Below are 19,705 nucleotides of genomic sequence, written 5' to 3'. Positions count from 1 at the left end.
ATTATTATTGTTGGAACCTAACCACAGCTTTGTGTAAAAACTGTTTACTTTGGTAAATATTTTCAAAAGTTGATTATTGTTGGATTTTTTTAATTTTTTTTAATATGTTTCAAGTCCAAAATAGTTCATTTAATATTTATTTCATATTTTATCGTTTTATTTAAAATTCACAAGGGTCCATCGATGGTCATATAAACTTATTCAATAATCTAATTATAAATCTACTGCCTATATAAGAGTCTCATAAAAATTATAGTTTGAAATAACTTCATTTAGTAATTTTTTATATTTTAACATTTTACGTTTATCCGTGAGTAATAAAACACTTAGTAAACATTCATAGAATAATACCAAAAGTTTATATTCTGGTCCAAACTTGTAGGAAAAATACTAATACGATTTTATAAAATATTTTGTCCATTAATATTATATTTAACCCCCTTTGATATATTAGAACATATTTTATTAGTTAAAATTCTATAAATAACCATTTTAATGAAATAACTAAGAAAATAAACCTAAATGATATTCTAATTTTATCTACTGTGGAATTCATATAAAATACATTCTTAAAGTTACTAAGCTCACGCAAAATTCATTCACAACAATAACTTCACAAAAACACCTCAAAACACCATTTCTACGCAATTTAACATAATAGAAGTTCATAAAATTATCATGCATGAACACTAAAGTAAAAATACACATAATAAAACATATATCCATCAATAATTTCATATAAACGAAAAAATTTCAGATTTATATACTTTTCTTTTGTGACTTTAATTTAATACCGATTTTGTTTAATAATCACAATACTTGAAAATTTATAATGTAAACATATGAATAGCATTTCTAACATTAATATATACAAAATATCATAATTTTTCTATTTATAACATGCATACACTTAAACTTATAATAAACACCTTATTTTTACTTTTGATACGAAAATGTGTTATTCTTATTTAAAGCGAATATGCATGCAAGATATAATTAAATCAACCTACATATTGTCAAGTATAATATAAATGTCACATAGTAAGAAGGTTAAGAAGTGTGTAACATGAGTCACCATGGATGCAAGAGAAATAATAAGAAATAAGAACTCTAAAATAAGAGAAAATAAGCTTCAAGAATAATCTTTAAGGTTTCAAGAATAATAATCCAAGCTCCTAAAATAATAATACTAGTTACTTACAAAGGTTCATGATTTTGGCTAAGGAAATGATAATCTTCATCTCTAACTCCAATTATAAATTCCACATTCAACTTAAAGTCCAAATCTCTCACCATTATAAGTCCCTTTTCGGCATGTCTTACTAAAATGCTCATAACCTCTACCTCCGAACTCCAGATCCAATGATTCAAGTGTCTAATTGCTCACAACTCCAAGACCCATATTTCTTAAGAACAAACTACATTGTTAAATTGAGTAGAAGATGGTCAAAAATACATAAAATAGAAGGTGTTCGAAATTGGCTTACTCTTATTTGTCCAAAATGTTTGAGGGCAAAACATAACCTTTCACGCTTCAATTGATGCAATTTTTGGGTCTAAAATGTGAGGAATTTTGTGTATAAGATCACTATAAGGTTTATTTATACATGCATGAAGAGAAAGATGGGTAAACACTTCAAATTGTGTTCATGTATACAGCTGACCAAAAAAGAACAACAAATAGTGAATCTTTGCTTGAAGATGAGAGACTTATAGAGCTTGTAAATTTTGCGTGAGAGGTATCAATGGAAAGTTTTTTTGTTTGAATAATACCTAATTCATTAATAAAGAGTTATACGACATCTACATCAGAGATAAAAATTAGCAAGTACATAACAACTTTAACCAAAGATAATTCAAAATTAACGAAATTACAATCGTTGTATATGAGATCTGACAATTTTGAATATCGTCTTTCACATCATTGTTTGACATAGCCTTTTACAAGGGGGTCTTTCGATCTGTTGTAGTCTTGAGATAGAATAGAGTTTGATGTAACTGATGGTAATTGCAATTTTGGTGTCTGTTGCATTATCGCATTAATCTCTACCAACAAATCAATTACAGACCAAACTTCATAACTCCAAATTCTCATGAAGAAAGAGATCAAAATCCTATATATGGGTAGAATCAACCCAATGAATGGGTAGAACAACTCTCTTGTAGGGAGAGGAAAAAAATTTATTCTAATCATATTCAAAAAGCTTAAAACGGACAAATTTAGGGGCTTACCATCAACCAAAAGGTTAATGATAGCCCCAAACCAACTATGAAGATTAGGATTTTTTTAGGGAGAGAAGAGAGAAGAGGAGAGGGAAGCAGTTTATCAATGGAAAGTTTAGGATGTCTACAATATTATAGCATAAAAAATATGAGGCACTTATTAAGAGAATATGGATAAAAAGGATGATTTGTTGAAGGTATATAAGTTGTCAGAAACTGTTGAGATGAAGGAGTAGAAAGATGGGGATGAATCTCTCATTTCTGGAGATATAAGGGCTTATAAGGTACCTATAGAAAGCTTATAGTGTTAGAAAAATTTTCCAAGTGGTAGCACTCAATTATATAAGGTATAGCTTAGGTAAAAAAGGGAATATTATAGACCATGCAAAATTATCATTCAGCCTGACCTTTGTACAAATCTACACTCTTATCTATATTTATACCACAAGCTACCTCAATCTAATGATTTGATATCTTCAATAACATGTATTGGAATGATGTGGCAAAAGATGAGGTCAAAATATGCTCATTTGCTATTTTAAAATAATTTTAGAAGTAAGATAATAGTTTTGAGAAAAATTCTGAAATACTTGTTTTTAGGAAGTAGTATACTTTTGTTTGAAAACAATATAAAACCATAACCAAAACTTCTTTCTAAATACTAAATAACTATAATATCATTATAAAAACCTTTTTTTAATAATATATTCTAATTAGATAAATATATTTTCTTTATATTCAAATATAACTACTTTTATTAAATCACTTAAAATAAGCTTTTGTTAACATAGTTTATGAAATTATTTGCAAATACTATAAAGTTTAATCATAAGAAACCAAATCAATTTATTTATCAAATCAACCAAGTTTAGAAGGAAATTAATGTTATTTTAGTAAATCAAATAAACTTTAATAAAACTAAGTACGTTGGAAATCTTTACTTTAGTATAATAATAACATTAAACAAAACAAGACTTAGTTTATTGAAACTTAAAAGTTTTAAAAAAATATTAAACTCTCATTATATTTGGCAGTTAAGGATAAACAACTAGATTGGTTACTAGTACTAATCCATACTCAAAGCTATTTAAGCTAAAATCAAAAGAGACTTAAAATAGGCCTACTACATATGTCTTGACTTCCCTCTGTACACTTACAATTTGCTTGTAAGTCTTCTTGGGAGGAGTCTCCAATGAAGTCAAGGAGGCCATCATTAATGAATGGAGTATGAACTTGAGTCCTTTTTCCTTTCATATATTTTGGTGTGCCCCCTTCAACAAATAAGTTAACATTCGGTTAATGCAAGACTCTTCTGTTTGAATTTGAAGCAAAGACTATTAGTCTAGCAAACTTCTTACTTATGCGCGTAATTCGAAGGATGGACTTTTGGAACATAAACGCTATTCTAAACTTATTGTGAACAATATATTGTAGAAAAGATAAGTTATGGGTCAAGTGGTTGTATGCTTACTACATAAAAAAGGTAGGTATGCAACTAAATTTCCCCATGCCTTATGGATATTAAGAAAAGTTCTTAATGGTAAGGATTTGGCCCAAGATTGGGATCAATAGTTAATGCGTGATGCCCCCTCGTTATCTTTCTCCAAAGTTTACATTTTTCTTTTTGGGTATCATGATAAAGTTGGATGAAGGAAAATCATTTGTGATGACCAAGTAAACTCTAAAAGTGTTTTCTTTGCTTGGCTTGCAATCACAAAATGTCTATCCTCTGCAAATAACCTTTTTAATGTCGAATAAATTGTCAAGCTATGTGTGTTGTTTGTAAATAATGCAATGAATCCCATGATCACCATTGCACTTATGTCCACTTATTATGATGGTGTTGAATTCACTAATGCAGAGGTTTAATATGAAGATTGAACCTACCTTTGATCTTAAACTTGTTACTATGTGCAAAATCAGTTAGCGAAAGAGTCACAAAAGCGAAGTTATTCCTAATGTACTAGTCAAAGGCATTGACGTGATATGGAACATGAGAAACTCCCTTGTTGCTGGCACTAAGCTCAACAGTGTCACCAAGGACATTGACCTAGCTAGTCCATGATAGAGTTGCAGTTAGGACTTAGGACGAGTTCTATTCATTCTAATTGTCTAGTTGATGTTTAGCTGTTTTGTGAGGATGCAATTGTTGTTTTTATTTGGATGTTTTTTCTTTTGGCTTTGTGTTAGACCCTAGTGTGTTAGAATCTACTAAGGGGCTCCCTCTTTGCTTTCCCGATGTGGTAATATATACGCCTTTTGTTGTTGAAGACAATGAGAAACTTTTGGAGTTTTTGCCAAAAACTATACAAGTAATGTGTCTGTGTTACATGCAAACTTGACTCATGTACATAAGTCTGATTATTTTCTCTATCTTCTTGAGTTAGATAAATTTTCCATTTTAGTCCATCTCTATTACTTTGCTATATTTTTATTTTTCAAGCCAAGATATTCATTCATCAAATTACTCTCTTTTCTCTTATCAATAACGAAAAATGAAAGCCTCTTTCACCGAAATTTTTAAAATTTTTTTTTTTTTATTGTTGTAAGTATGATTGAGTTTCTCTTCTTGAATACAATTTTTCAGTATATCTCATGTGAGTCAGGTTGGATTTTTATAAAAAAATTTGTTTTTAAATTTTCAATTGCATATTTTAGATTTGTTAATGGAAAATTATAATTATGTTTATTTGATATGTTTTTTTTAATTTTGTTTGGCTATTGTGGTATTTCAATAATTTACTTCCTCTGTAGCTAAAAGGATGATTTACTTGACTTTTTGACACTATTCACATTACTCTTAATTTGTAATTACTTTTTAATTTATAAATTAAAATATAATCATGAGCAAACTTGTTTGGTTCATTCTAAAGTAAAGTTTACAAATATCAAATTATGAAAAATACAACTTAGTCGTGAGATGAATAGTTTTGAGGGAAAATTTTTCAATAATCAAAAGTTTAGGCTGGCCCAAATTTGGGTCAGTTGTACATATAAAAAATTGTGTTAAAATAACATTGAATATAAAAGAGGCCTCAACTAATAAGCGGGTATTTCTTATATAAAAATTGAAAATACTAACATAACAATACTAAATCAACATAGAAATTAAAACCGAATTAGATTGAAAAAAAGATGCTAACACACACCCATAAATTAAGTGATACTAACAAAAAAAGCCCTAATTTTTTTCCGTATTCATATTTTACAAAAAAGCCACAAAAATCAATACTAACACAAAAACCCACCATGACATTTGCAAACAGAAAAAACATATTAATGAAGTTGAAGAATGCTAACAAACAGAAAAAATGATGCTAACAAAATCAATGAAGAACTTACATAAAAGTTGAAACTTTGCAAAGGAAAAGGACTAATCATAGGTTTTGCAATTAAGAAATGGGAAACAACTACTCTTTTGAGAGACCGTCTCTTTAAGAGACGTAACACAAGCCCAATTTATTAAAGATTAATGCTTACTTACGTATTCTTATTGCCTACTTATATTATTTTTAATGCTTACTTATCGTATCCTTAATGCCTACATTTAATACCTTATATGTCTATTTACATCATTCTTAATACCTATTTATAATATTTAAAAAATATATAATGAATCGGTCCAATTAGAGTTGGTCTCTCAAAGAGATCGTCTCTCACAAGAATTTGTGAATGGGAAATAGGAAATGGGAAATGGACTGGCAGGAATTAGGGGTTATATGGATATGAGAATTGTTTTGAAAAAAAATAGGAGCATTCAAATTTTAAAGTAAGTTGGTGATGTAAAATTAACATAAAAGATAATAGAATTACAATTTTATTAATTAATATATTAAACTAAGTGGATGGGCGGGTAGACTTGTGGGTATTTTTTCGGTGTCGCTACCTGCCTATTTATCTTGGCGGGCGGGTATTACCCTTTCAAATTTAAATTTTTTTTCAAAAACGTTTAAACCCGTCCGTTTTTCGAGCCGGATGAGTCGAGTCTGGCAGATAACCCACCCATAAACAACTCTATTATCATAATTCTAACTCAAATTAATATAAGCTACAAGTTTTCCCTAAAAAAATATACAATATAAAATATTTTGAATGTAGTTATAAAAAGTATATTTCATCGGAAGATAATACTCCTATTATTTTGTTTGAATAACTCAAAGATAGAAAATAAAAATGTTTTTTGATGACATTATTAATTGTGAAAAAAGTGTACATAAGCCCAATTACCCAACCAAACCTAAGCAATAAACCACTTATCTGTAGACTGAAACAGAACTGGAAACGGTAGCAGTAACAGATTAACAGAGAATGAGCCGTTCTCTCTTATCTCACCTTCTTGCTCTCCCCAATTCTTCTCCTCGCTTCACTTCCTCAATGTATTTCATTTCATCCCCTTCTTCTTCGTCTCTCAATTCTTTAAATTTCCCTGTAATTTTTCAATCTAATATTTGAATTTTGTTTTCTGAACAGTTCTTATTCAGCAGTTTCTGGTCCTGTTTTCAAGCGGAATCCTCAATCTTCCTTTCGCTTCTGCTGTAATGCTCTCGTTTCCCAGCCTTCTGGGTCGGATTCCGTTTCATCGTCACCGCCTACTGTCAAGTAATTACCAGAAACCCATCTTTTTATATTTGATTATACAAGAATTCTGCATTTTTGTTTTTATGTTTTATCATGAATTTTAGCCGACCCCATTTAGATGGGATTTTGACTTTGACATTGTGGGTGTTGTAGTTGTTTTATTATGAATTTGTGTTTTGATTGTTTATTTAATTTTAGAGTATCAAAATTCAAATGGAACATGTTAACTATTTTATGGCATTAAGAGCCCATTTGGTAAGTGGTAATAGAATGAAAATTAGTGTAATTATGGTTGAAAAATCTCTTGGTTACCTTGATGGCTATACTTGTCCAACTTCAATCATCTCATTTTCTTCATAAAATTCATTCTAATGCATTATCATTAGGATAGGTAGTATTAAGTGTTAATGAAAATTTGTAAACAAAAAAACTTGTTTTGATCAAAGTTTCATTACCATGAGAAAACATGGAACTTTTGATTAAAATTTTACACTATAAATCATTCTCATTACCACCATTTAGTACCACTAACCAAATGGGCCGTAAGTTTAATACCCTTTACTTTTCATTATCATGATAATAATTATACTGGTGTATCCAACTCATAGAAGCTACGGTTTGAGTCTAGGAAGGTATAAAGACAGCAGAGATAAACGATACCCTTGTGATAGGAGGTTGCGGCCAATAAGACCTCGGATTGAGCAAACCGCAAATGATGTTTAGAATCATTCTGGGTATTTCTTTGATCCTTATATAGTTGTTAGCCTGAATGAAATAACGAGGAAGTTTAAGACTGTGTAAGATTAATTGGCATTGTTACTATTTTCTATTTAGTCTCACTAGGATAGATTTTTGTACCCGAATAAATCAGCAGCATCAGATTTACAAGGCGTAGGGGATCAAAAGTTAGCGTATTATAGTAAAAGAATTGATGTTTTCAATCTGATCATTGTTTTGGATTTAGTGTGACTTGAGTGCATTATGGTGTGTGGAGACAAGTGTTCGGGTCGATAGTCAAAGCATGGTGTATGGAACCTTTTGGAGATGTGTGTTAGACGAGGTAATGTGATGTGAAGGGTTAATTGTTTGCTGCTATGGTGCTACCGCGTGTGCTCGAACAAGGCGCATATGAGCTGCACCATGCCTTGAACGAGGCCCGAAACCGCAGACTTCCAGAAGCTGATAATTCAAACCACTCAAACGAGCAGTCTTGCCGCTTGGACGAGCGGGCTTCAGGGGCAGCATTCTGTTTTGATGCAGTATTGAGCACGGCTGGTTTTTGATTCTTGTTTGGTTTGGGTTGATTCTAATCATTAGCTTGTCATTTCTAGTACACATAAAAGGCCTCTACACTCATACCAAGTTGATTCTAACCCTTAGACCACACACATAGCCTCTTTTTTCTCTTCTCTTATTCTCTAGAGTAATCTCTCCATTTTAAGAGTTCTTGAAGAACTCCATTGTTATTCTCTATAGTACAATCAAGCTAACCACCACCGAGGACGTAGCCCGCATTTGGTGAACTTCGTAAATCTTTTGTGTCTTTGTTTATGGCTTTATTTCTTAACGTTTTTCATCCTAGTTCATAATAGAAGTTGTTTCATCATATATAACACCCGTATCATTGTTCTTGAGTGTTGTAGGGATAAAGTTTGAATCTTTATACTTTATACCCTAGAGTGCTTGTTATTTCACATTGAATTCAAACATGCCAGTCATTTATTACTTCATCGTGGATATGTGTTAGAAATTATTAATATGACGTCTTGGTTTAATCCATTGTGATAAGTGTTACCTTATTCGTTTTTGAATTTGAAAATTTCCCAAAATGAGCTAAAAAAAATCCCAATCAAGATTTGCTTGCCTTATTTTTCAATTTGTAGGGGATTAGTGAATTAGGTAACTTAGTTTATGATACAAAGCCAAAGAATTATGAATCTTTGGACTCCATTGGATATCAGTTGGGTTTAGTGTTTTGTTTTTGGATTGTTTTAGTGGCTTAGTTTTCATATGGGCACTGCCAAGTATAGACTATTCAGTTTCTTCATCCTTAGAAACGTTTGAGGGAAAGGAATTGAAGGAGATGAAAGGAAAGGGTGCAGGAGTTCAAAATTTTGCCTTGTTTTGATAGAGGGAACTATTCTAAAATTGATCACTGTCTAGCCTTGTTAACTTCAATATACAATTTCTATAGAGAAACGAACAGAAAAGTAAAGAAGACATGGTTCTTCTGTACTTTTAAAAAGTATAAAAGGGGGGAGGGGAATGGAGCGGAGACAAGAGGGAACAAGAAGTAAGAGCTCAGGTGGTAGACTGAAATCTAGAGGAAAAGATACCAGCGGGCAATTTCCTTGCAAATTCGGAGATATTTATTTTTCAACAATATCGCTATCTCCTATGCCATAAATGCCATCCTAACTTGCTATCTGAAGAAGGGTGTATGCTTCCCGCCTCTTCTTTCCAATGCTCTTTACCCAAACAAGCCATAGCCTGTACTCTGGTTCAAGTTTTAATTTAAGTATACTTCAGCTAATTAACTTGTTGATGTGCAGGAAGCGAGTTGTCTCTGGAGTTCAGCCAACTGGAGCTTTACATCTAGGGAATTATCTGGGAGCCATTAAAAATTGGATTTCTCTTCAGGTTGATTAAGTACAATATTGTAATAACTTTATTTCCAAAAGGATCATAACTGAATGTTCTTTTGAAAGTTTTTTCTGTTTTTTTTTTAATTTTCTTTCTTTCTTGTTAAGGTCAGGAAAATTGTTATTATTGTTCGTCATCTGTCAAGGTAAAGCCTACGTCTGACACTTTTGCCTAATTTTCCTTGCAGGATACCTTTGAAACATTTTTCTTCATAGTTGATCTTCATGCGGTATATCAATACATCACCTTTTGAAATAGCAACTAGTTAGTGTCACAGGATGTTTTTATGGGCATACACTTCGTCAATAATTATGCAGCTTTTTTTTTTGGATTTCTGCATATATCTCTTTCCTTCTACTAAAAACTTTAAATACAACTTGATACTCTTACGTGGGTGTTCTTAGTATTAGCCATTTGCTGATTTTTTGCTGTTGATGGTATCTTCCATCTACTAATAAATTTAATACAACTTGATACAACTTGATACTCTTTTCAGCTTTAAGAAAATATGGGACTTGGTAGTATTGAATACTGATTACAACTTAGAGTACTGAGCTCTGCCAATTGTATCCAAGTGTTTATTGGAACATACTTTATCTTACATGCAGATAACATTGCCATTTGAAACTCAACAACTATCCAAAGCAACAAGGAATACAGCAGCTATTTATTTGGCATGTGGAATTGATATCTCCAAGGTAGAAAAACTAATTATTGACATGTGGCTTCTGGTGCTCTTATTTAGAGCGCTATGTGTATCGAATTTGAGAAGCAGCTCCTTAATTTTGTGAATGCAGTCCTCAGTTTTTATTCAATCCCACGTTCGTGCTCATGTGGAGCTTATGTGGTTGCTCAGCTCTACAACACCAATTGGTTGGCTTTACAGAATGATTCAATTCAAGGAGAAATCACGTAAAGCGGTATGGGTTGTCTTCAACGTTTTTATATGTGATTATAAGATGTTTTAGGAAGTTAATATTCTCATAATTGCGTCCATTTATTTTTGTCCTTCAAGTCTCATTTGATTGTTTATTGGTGCTTCTAATTTGTGAAACACACCTTCTCCTGAAGATGTTTAGAAACCTTCTGATGTGCTCATTTTTTTTTTTTAAATATCTACGTTATCAGTGTTACCTAGATATCTCTTTTCATCTGATTATGAGATACTATGTCATTCAATTTGACAAGAGAGTCACCAATGCTTTGTGTCTGGTCCACTGTCACATGATTCATTAATCTCCTTGCGAATTGCGAATCAAAAAAGCGAATTACGGTCAGTTTTGGGCTATTTAGGGTCATTTTGAGCGAATTGCGAATTCAAAAAACGAATTAAATAGCGAATCATGTTGCACTGGTATGGTGTTATACTATTATTAACAAGATTAAACAATTTTGGTTTGAATTGTGCATTCAGTATCGACATTCACTTAATCTATACACTCTAATGCTCCCCTTGGACAGTTAATTACAGCATCAACATATATTTATGGCATTAATTCATTTTTTTACATAAATCTCCTTTGAGAACTATGGTCAATTAAGAATTGTGTTCTCAAGGAACTTGATATATATATTTATTTCCTTCTTTGGGACTGCTTCTCTTCATAATTCTTTGGCATTGCAGTAACTATTTATTTATATTTTTCCTCTAGGGAGATGAAAATGTTGGGGTTGCACTTTTGACGTATCCTGTTCTCATGGCTGCTGATATTCTTTTATATCAGGTGGGGTGTCTCTTTTTGTTGTATTTTTGGTTTGAGTACTTGATATATGTGATGAGAAAGGCCCAAGGTGTATACTTCATGGGTAAGAAAATTAGTTGATGCACTGGTTTTTGAAATATGAAGTCTGTTTCGACCTGATATTATTCTGGATAATATTTGATTTTGTTTGAGATTCTTCACTCTTTCAGTTAAGCTATCTATTGGAATTCGAAAACTTTGTTACTCATTTTTCATGGACTTCAGTGTGGATGTGTTCATAGCCTAAACTTGCATAATTCTTATGCTATGGCAGCCTTCCTTTGCAGTCCGATTTTGTTCCAGTTGGAGATGACCAGAAGCAGCATATTGAATTGACAAGACAGTTGGCTGAGCGCGTGAATAATTTGTACGGAGGAAGGAATTGGAAGAAAATGGGAGGGTAAACATGTTATCATGCTCGCTTAGTATCTTTCTGTTTAGTTCTAAAATGTTTTACTTTTACTTTTCAAGTTGGTTTAGCCTTTAAATGCATTTCCTATTTTGGTTGTAGGAGAGGGGGCTCAATTTTAAAGGTGAATCATGGTTCTTAGGTTTAATGCTTCTTATTTCATCTCGCTGGTTTGTACTTGGTAGCTTATTAAATCATCTTGAAATTATATTCATTTTGATCAGATACCTGAACCACTTATTCCACCAACCGGTGCTCGTGTGATGTCTTTGACAGATGGTCTTTCTAAGGTAATTACTAATCGAACTTATATTTGACTGCACATCTATAATTCAATAATTTATCTTTCTTCATCAGACTGGAGATAAAATAGTGCTCAATTGCCTACATCATGTCAGCATGGCTGGTTTGAACTCTTCAGTGCTCATTATGATTGCTCCCCTCCCTTTTTATGATGGAAAGACATCACTTAATTTTCAAATTGTTGATCAAATGAATGAAAAGTAAGGATTGTTATACTGTCTGGTATATGACTTCAATTATTGAGGGTGGATATTAAAATTACTTTCTAGAAAATTTAGTTTGAAAGCTGCAATTTTAATGAAATTGATTTCTGTAAAAAAAATCTCTCTCTTTTTAGAGTGGAAGCTTTTCATTGCTTTGGCAGGGTTGGAGTTAAATTCTTGATAATACTGTTTTCTTAGTTATGAAAAAATATTGTGTGAGATGTAATGTCTTGGAAAGTATGAAAGAAAAAGATTGTATGAGATGAAGGAGGTATGGTACACACATGTAAAGAAAAAGACCTACCAAAACATGAAATCGATTCTCGGGTACTTGCAAGCTGCAACTCATACACTCAAGTCATTATCTTCAGTAATCTTACGTGAAATGACAGAGGAAGCTAACAATAACACTGTAACCTCTTCAACCAAAAGTTACTGTCTTTGGTGCAAGATTTTTCACATGTGTTATAGCTTATCGCCTTTTTGGACAGAAAAGGTGGCTTAAAATTTCGCACTAGCATTTATAATGAACTTCTATAATTTGACCTAACAATAGGGGCATAGTGTAAAAACAAGACCGCATCGCATCGCGTCGGCCGTGTTGTCAAGGATTTTAAAAAACAACGAACCAATATTTTCCGCGTTGTAAAGGTGTAAAAAAACCGCGTTTTACACCGTATCAAGGGATATCTTTTGGTTTTGACCGATATTTAGGCGTTATGATAAACCCATCACTCCCGTTACCGCATCGCCGTTTTGTTACCGCAATCACGACCGTTACCGCATTTTTATTCTATGGATAGGGGGAATAATTGAAATTCTAACAGATCTGGACGATTGATTCTCGATATGGATTACATGCATATAAATAAATGTTAATGTATTTAGTTCTTAAAGAATTTTGTCATTCTATGTGTAAATTGTTTTATGCCATTGCTACTTTTGGCTTTCTGGATGACTGGGACCAAAGGATCTTATTTTGACTGCTTTGGATGAGACAACGACTCAATAAAGAATTCTAATTTCATGAAGTTTGAAGATGCATATATTTTGGAATATTGATTGTTCTAATGTACTGTCAAATTTCTTATGTAGATGTCCAAATCTGCGCCTTCTGATCAGTCTCGAATTAATCTACTGGATCCGAAGGATGTGAGTATATGACTACTTATTGATAATCTTGCTTATCTTGTGATAGACATTCATTTTACTATATATCATTGACTTGACTATAAATGATACTCAGTGTAGATCCAGTGTAATGGTAAAGCTTCAATCTAATTTGTCTGTCCGACTCTTAGCTCATAAAAGTTGAAATATAATATCGAGAACTGTTATTTGTGCTATTTATGTATAACTATGAGTTATTTTTTTAATTGTGATTTGTCAACAAGAAATTTCAATCTCTTGTTGGACCTGTTTTAATTTGATGCTTGATTGTCAATCCTTATTTTCCTGTTACTTCCTTTGTTTTCAATTTTCCTTAAAGTCTTATTTTAAGTAACTCTGTGTCCTTTTACATGCAGGTCATAGTTAATAAGATCAAACGTTGCAAGACTGATTCATTTACGGGGTTTGTTCTTCCTCTTTTGAATACTATATTAATAAATAAAGCCGGCTTTTTGCTTACGAAAGAAATTACTAACAGTGTTGAAGATCAAAGCAATTTGGTGAATTTCATAAACTTTCTTCTCCATGATGCAGGCTGGAATTTGACAATCCAGACAGACCTGAATGCAATAATCTTCTCTGCATTTATCAACTTGTATCAGGAAAGACAAAGGAGGTAACTCCGTCACTGACAATCAATATGATCCATGCGTTTAATTTGATATTGGTTCATTCACGTAGTGTATGTTCAGTCATACACAACTATAAACATAAGGGTCTTAAACTTAGCAAATGTTTGCGGCCATTAGATAAAGTATAGCCTTTTTTTCCTTCCATCCATTTCAGTGGTTTCGGCAGTGGTATTGTCGTCAACATTGCCTTATGATGTGATTACCGTTTTCATAAAAGCTGCTTTTGAGTGCTGATGTCAAGTATGGTAGGTTGGGGTGATTAGTTTGTGGAGGTGAGTAAGGACCAAACTAGAACTGAGACAGTGAAGTCAACTCATAACTAGTTCTCGATAAACGATGGACATGGATGAAATTGGGAGAATTATTGAGTGAAGTTAGCCCTATGCTCTCGACCTACTCTTCTTTGGCAACCATCGTCTGATAGTACCATAAGATTTTCATCATCAGTCCGTCCTTATTTATTACCATAATATCACCTATTATGTGAGGTTTTCCATGTTGGAACGGGGCAACTCGCACTTTACATTCTCATTCACTATTTCAGTGACCAGAGATAGTTGGTGACTTGGTATTTGTTTTTGGAAATTTGCAATCCCTCGCGCATAGCTATGAGTCACATCTTGTTGGATATTCTAGTATTCAGAAATATGGACCCAATGTATTTGAAGCATTCACATGGGACAATTTCTTTCTCTTTTAACTTTAAAGTGTCTCTACTTATCTCATTTGTGATAAAGTGCCAGTTGAGATTAGTGGCTTTTAAAACTAATTACAGTATGTGATTCATTTGATTTTGTTTGTGAAAGCGTTTATTCATCTGGGTTTGGCAATTCATCTTTAATTTTTTGAGGTTGGGACAATGTTTGTTTTGTTGGTGCCTACTTTTAAGAGGTTTTTTTTTATTTTGTTTTATTCAAATAATTCTTAGTTATGATTAATAACAATAGAAGCTCTTGTGCTTTCATTTTTATCTTTGGTAAATTATTCTGCCTTTAAGTTGTCTGGTTGTCAATGTTTTTGTCCCTTCTCTTTTCTTGATTGGATGTGCTCTAGGGTACAACTATTAATAGAAAGGTCTTGCAAAACTTTTATTCAATAACTAAGCCGATGGCTTCGCAATATTCTGTTTGCAGGAAGTTGCCCGAGAATGTCAAGATATGAGCTGGGGAACTTTCAAGCCACTCCTAGCAGACTCTGTGGTTGCGCATTTACAACCCATTCAGGTTAGTGAAGCATACTTATTCATATCAGGTTGATTGTACAAGTTGGCTCTGTTCACCTCTATGACTGGATTGTAGGCTATGGCTATTTGAATTGTTATGAATTTATAATTTACAAGATTGATTGGGAAAATGGCATACTGATGTAGGACCTCATTGTCGAACAAGATTCTACTAATGTTCACGTAGCACTGAAATATGAAAGATGAATTTGTGAATAGGAAGGCTATTTTGTGGGGTTAGGCCTGAGGTTTAAAGGACAAGGGCTTATTTTATGTTGGGTTTTATTTATAATGGAATATAGGATAAATGATGAACGGGTATTTGGGTTTGGGTTAGTTATTTTAGGCGGAAAAATAGGAATTAATTGGGATGGAATTAAGTTATTAATGATGTGTGAATGGAAAAATTAACAAATACTGTGTGGAATTAGATGTGGAAAATAGGATTTTAATTAGGATGGTTGGAAAAGATAAAAATTGAGTTTCTTAAAAAGTAGGATCTCAGATAGAGACAATTAGGGGAAGGTTTAGGCGTTGGCATGTGGTTTTGTTGAATGAAGAGGAAATTCTTTTGTTGTTTTTGTTGGTTTATTTTGAGATTAAGAGATAAATAATAAAAGGATAGATTTAACTCTTAGGTTTCTAATTGGATACTGAATAACTTCACCACCAAATAAATATCATAAAATTCCTAAAATTCTGATAATACCCAATCCTAAAAGAATTATGGGGGACCTAAAGGCAAGACAACAAGTCTAAAATTTGGATAATTGTTATGTGTTTCATTGATGAAAATGGCGCCCTATATAGTGCAAAAATGCGGCTAAGGTCACGATCACGTTAACAAAGTGATGGGATTATTGTAACGGAAAATATCGGTCGTAAGCTTGAGATATTCCTTGTAAAGTGTAAACGCAGTTTTTTAACACCTTTACAACACATGAAATATTTGTTCCTTTTTTTGAAAACCTTTACTATGCAGTTGATGCAATGCAACTTGTTTTTGCAATATGGCGCCTTATGACTACATAACTGAAATTAAAAATAAACATAAAATACCTAAAGCGGCATGAAAGTAATTCAAACCGACGAAAAGCTTATTGACTGGCGTGTGACTTGAGCCCATGACACCTAATGATGTTTCTAGAAGTTTCTAGAGACCTCTAGATGTATTCTTATGCGCCAATCAGTGTAAAAGTTCAAGATCCTATTTTTACTCCAGTCTTCCTTAAGAATAGATCTCTTGTTTGACAAAGGCCTTGATGGGCGTGCAACTTGCACATTTGAGAGGGTGAAAATTGGGCCTGCTTTTGATGATTCACAAGTCTGAAGCAATTGAAGCTTAAATCGGTTGATGAAGTGTCAATCTTTGGGCCTTATTTCTTCTTGTCATGCGACACTTTTCAATCCATGTAATTGGATTGGGCTTCTGCAACTTCTACTAAGGTTTTACAGAATCTATAATTTAATTATAAACCATAAAATTTTCACTCCAACATATTTTGATTTCCAAAAGAAACAAACTACTAAAATCAATAAAGATATATAATGAACATTTAAGACTAAGTCCTCACTGTGCATAATGATGACATAGAAGTGGAATCTCCATGGTTGCAAATGCTTTGATGTAGATGATGAGGACCCAGATCTACATCAAATAGTCTTTACCCCGTAAGATTAGATTGTAGGCTATCCAAATTGGTATGGATATCTTTTAAAATTGATCAAGTTGATACCACATTCTTTATCTTTAATGATAGGATTCGGCCCGTTTGGTTAGTGGTACTAAATGATGGTAATAAGAATGATTTATTGTGTAAAGTTTCATCAAAAGTTCCATATCATTCTTATGGTAATGAAACTTTGATCACAAAAAAGTTTTTTTGTTTACAAATTTTCATTACTACCTAATACCACCTCTCCCATGTCAGTAGAATGTAGTAGAAAATGAAATCGTTCTCTTAGATATGAATATATGATACATGTATATACCGACTTTTATTTGTTTGTTGCCAATTGCCATTCTTTTTCTGTGTATGTATCCTTCATCCTGAAACATCATTTTGCTTGTCATTAGGCGCGTTACGAGGAAATCATGTCTGAGCCGAGCTATCTAGATGGAGTTCTAGCAGAGGGCGCAGCGAAAGCTACGGCGATAGCAGATGATACTGTTAATAACGTCTACCAGGCGATGGGTTTCGTTCGGAGATGAGTGTAACCAGTCACACCCAGTTTTCTATTGTGCTTTTTTCTGAAGAGTGAGCACAAACTACAGTGCACCTGTGAATCATTATACTTTAGCTAATTTTTTTTCCCATCTTCACGAGCTTAATTTATCATTAACAAGGGTTGGATTGCGTACATCTGATGTTTCCAAACCCCACCCTAGGTGGGAGCCACTTAATGGCATTCGGGTAACGAGATGTTGTGTTCGTGAGCTCTATTTATAGGAAGCCGATGTTGAGATTAGGAACTGGTTCGAGTTAAATTATCCTGCATACTTCATTCTTTGATACAAAATTTTACAGTTATGAATGTTTTTCTTTTAATAAAACTGGAATTGAATGCTGTTGATATACATTTACTCCTCGTGTTTTAAATTGCTCATCAACCCAATATCACACACAAATTTGAATTTTAAATTGCTTCACAGAGTGGCATTTCTCCTCATAAAATATTTGGGACAATTGAAATGATCGAGGGTAAAAATTTCAAAACCATACTATCCACGCCTTGCATTCACTAGTTAATTTTTCCATCCCTTCGAATTAAATCGCATTTAGTAGATTTAGTTCAATTTACGATCTAAAAGGTGTGCTTTATTATTAATTTTCTTTCATTTTAATTTGTGTTTTGGTTTGAATTTTTAAAGTTTTAGAGCGGCTTAAGTCATTTTGTAATTGACTTGATCTTAACCGCAATAACATATGTTTTTAACCTAAATCTTTTGACTCAATCAAATTGCAACTCATTTTAAAATATTTGCTCTAACATTGTCTAATCGTCATGTTACAAGAAATCATATTAAATCAGATTAAATCATATTATTGTATTAATGTGAATAAGACTAAAAGAGTAGAATGTTGATTAGGCCTAATCTCAAATTTGTTAATTGTTATAATTGTTTGCAAGTGCACGTAAATGATAATTATCTGATTTTTAGTACAATACTTTATGTACTTCAAATGAGTTTACCAAAATGATGTAGACAGTATTAACAATTATCAATTTATATTCCCATTTTGTTACAAAACATTATTATGTATTTATAGTATAATAATATGAAGTATATTTTAATCTATTTCGTGTTGATCAAGCAAGAATTAAATATTGCTACTTTACTACCAATATTTATTTTTATATATTACTAGATATATAAAGAAAGGAAAAGGCGAGTTAGATGAGTATTGAACCCAAGATCTTATTAAAAGAAAAATGGTACTTATTCTAACTGAGACTGTAGGAATATAGATGTGTAAAGTGGAATTGTAAGAAACTATTTCTTGACATCTAAATAAAATTGGTTGCATATCATAATATGAATTATCAAATATAGAAGAATATCATACCCTTAATGCGTGAATTCCGCGTTATATAATCGAGTATGAAATATACCAAAATCGAGATAATAGAACGTTAAATGTCGTTCCTCTAATGTTGATCCACAAGTATCGAATGAATCACCACGCACGCTAATGCGAAATAAGAAAACTCATTTTCTCTTTACTTAAGGTGAAAAATATGTAGAGAATACTAAAATGTTGTGTTGTAGAAATGAGATGAACAAGTGCACTATTTGTACACTTTTTGTCACCCTTTCAACTCCACAAATGGAAGTTACAAATACTAATGATAATTTAAATGTGTGGTTTAATTCTCAATTAAACACACCATCAATACATGCAATAAACTCCTCATATTTAAGTGTTCCATGAGCATCTTATGTTGTTGGTGCCAATATATATCCGATCGATTACTTATATGTGTGACCTCATAGGACCCGATTATAATAGTAGTAAACTAATCATATTAGATACAAATCATAGTTCGTTTCTAGCAAAACACTATGATCACCTAAAAATAATCAAATGTATTTTATCTCTATAATTTATCCCCTAAAAACATTGAATATACAACAATTATTTCAACTGAGAAAAAATTTAATTCTCTACAACGGGTCAACTTTTTGAAATAAACAACAGATCAAAATTATAACTATCTATCATTATAAAATTATACTTATCTCTAGTTTAAAATAGTTGTTATACCTGAATAATAATTAGTATTCTCTCCGCTTAAGAAAACCCAAATAAATTTGTTGTAATTTTAGTGGAAAAGGGATATTAATTAGATACAGTGATAAGAATATTAGCCAAAATAAAAATGTTGTGAAGTAATAGAAATTTTGACGGTGGAGTCCTTGTTTCACCCTCAGCTTTACTAAAAAATGACCAAAACATACTTTTAGTTTTACTTTACGGAATGGTAGAGACATTTTGCACATTTTTGAGACCCTTAGAGAAACCAAAATAAGGAATTCTTAAAATAAAAAATACTAATTTTATCAATTCAATTAACCT

General features: G+C 32.2%; 1 protein-coding gene across 1 annotated transcript; it reads left to right on the top strand.

The window, feature by feature from the left end:
• Nucleotides 1–6,442: 6,442 nt before the first annotated feature.
• On the top strand, nucleotides 6,443–17,685 carry LOC130799824 (tryptophan--tRNA ligase, chloroplastic/mitochondrial). Its single transcript, XM_057663071.1, has 15 exons — nucleotides 6,443–6,599; nucleotides 6,694–6,822; nucleotides 9,354–9,441; nucleotides 9,632–9,673; nucleotides 10,053–10,142; nucleotides 10,242–10,364; nucleotides 11,097–11,168; nucleotides 11,474–11,586; nucleotides 11,698–11,719; nucleotides 11,820–11,885; nucleotides 13,197–13,253; nucleotides 13,628–13,674; nucleotides 13,806–13,887; nucleotides 15,037–15,126; nucleotides 17,203–17,685. The coding sequence occupies exons 1-15, from the start codon at nucleotides 6,532–6,534 to the stop codon at nucleotides 17,335–17,337; spliced, it is 1,224 nt and encodes a 407-aa protein (XP_057519054.1). The 5' UTR covers nucleotides 6,443–6,531; the 3' UTR covers nucleotides 17,338–17,685.
• The last annotated feature ends 2,020 nt before the right edge of the window (nucleotides 17,686–19,705 follow it).

The sequence above is a fragment of the Amaranthus tricolor genome, chromosome 14, assembly GCF_026212465.1.
Source record: "Amaranthus tricolor cultivar Red isolate AtriRed21 chromosome 14, ASM2621246v1, whole genome shotgun sequence".
NCBI classification, from domain to species: Eukaryota; Viridiplantae; Streptophyta; class Magnoliopsida; order Caryophyllales; family Amaranthaceae; genus Amaranthus; species Amaranthus tricolor.
Note: the sequence above shows the minus strand (reverse complement) of the source record. Positions and strands in the feature narration are given on the sequence as shown.

Bases quoted from the DNA above. Each gene is read 5' to 3' on its own strand.
- LOC130799824 (XM_057663071.1), top strand. From the start codon at position 6,532: ATGAGCCGTTCTCTCTTATCTCACCTTCTTGCTCTCCCCAATTCTTCT. The intron at 11,886-13,196 runs GTAATTACTAAT...TTTCTTATGTAG, and splicing joins TGACAGATGGTCTTTCTAAG to ATGTCCAAATCTGCGCCTTC. The intron at 13,675-13,805 runs GTTTGTTCTTCC...TCCATGATGCAG, and splicing joins AAGACTGATTCATTTACGGG to GCTGGAATTTGACAATCCAG.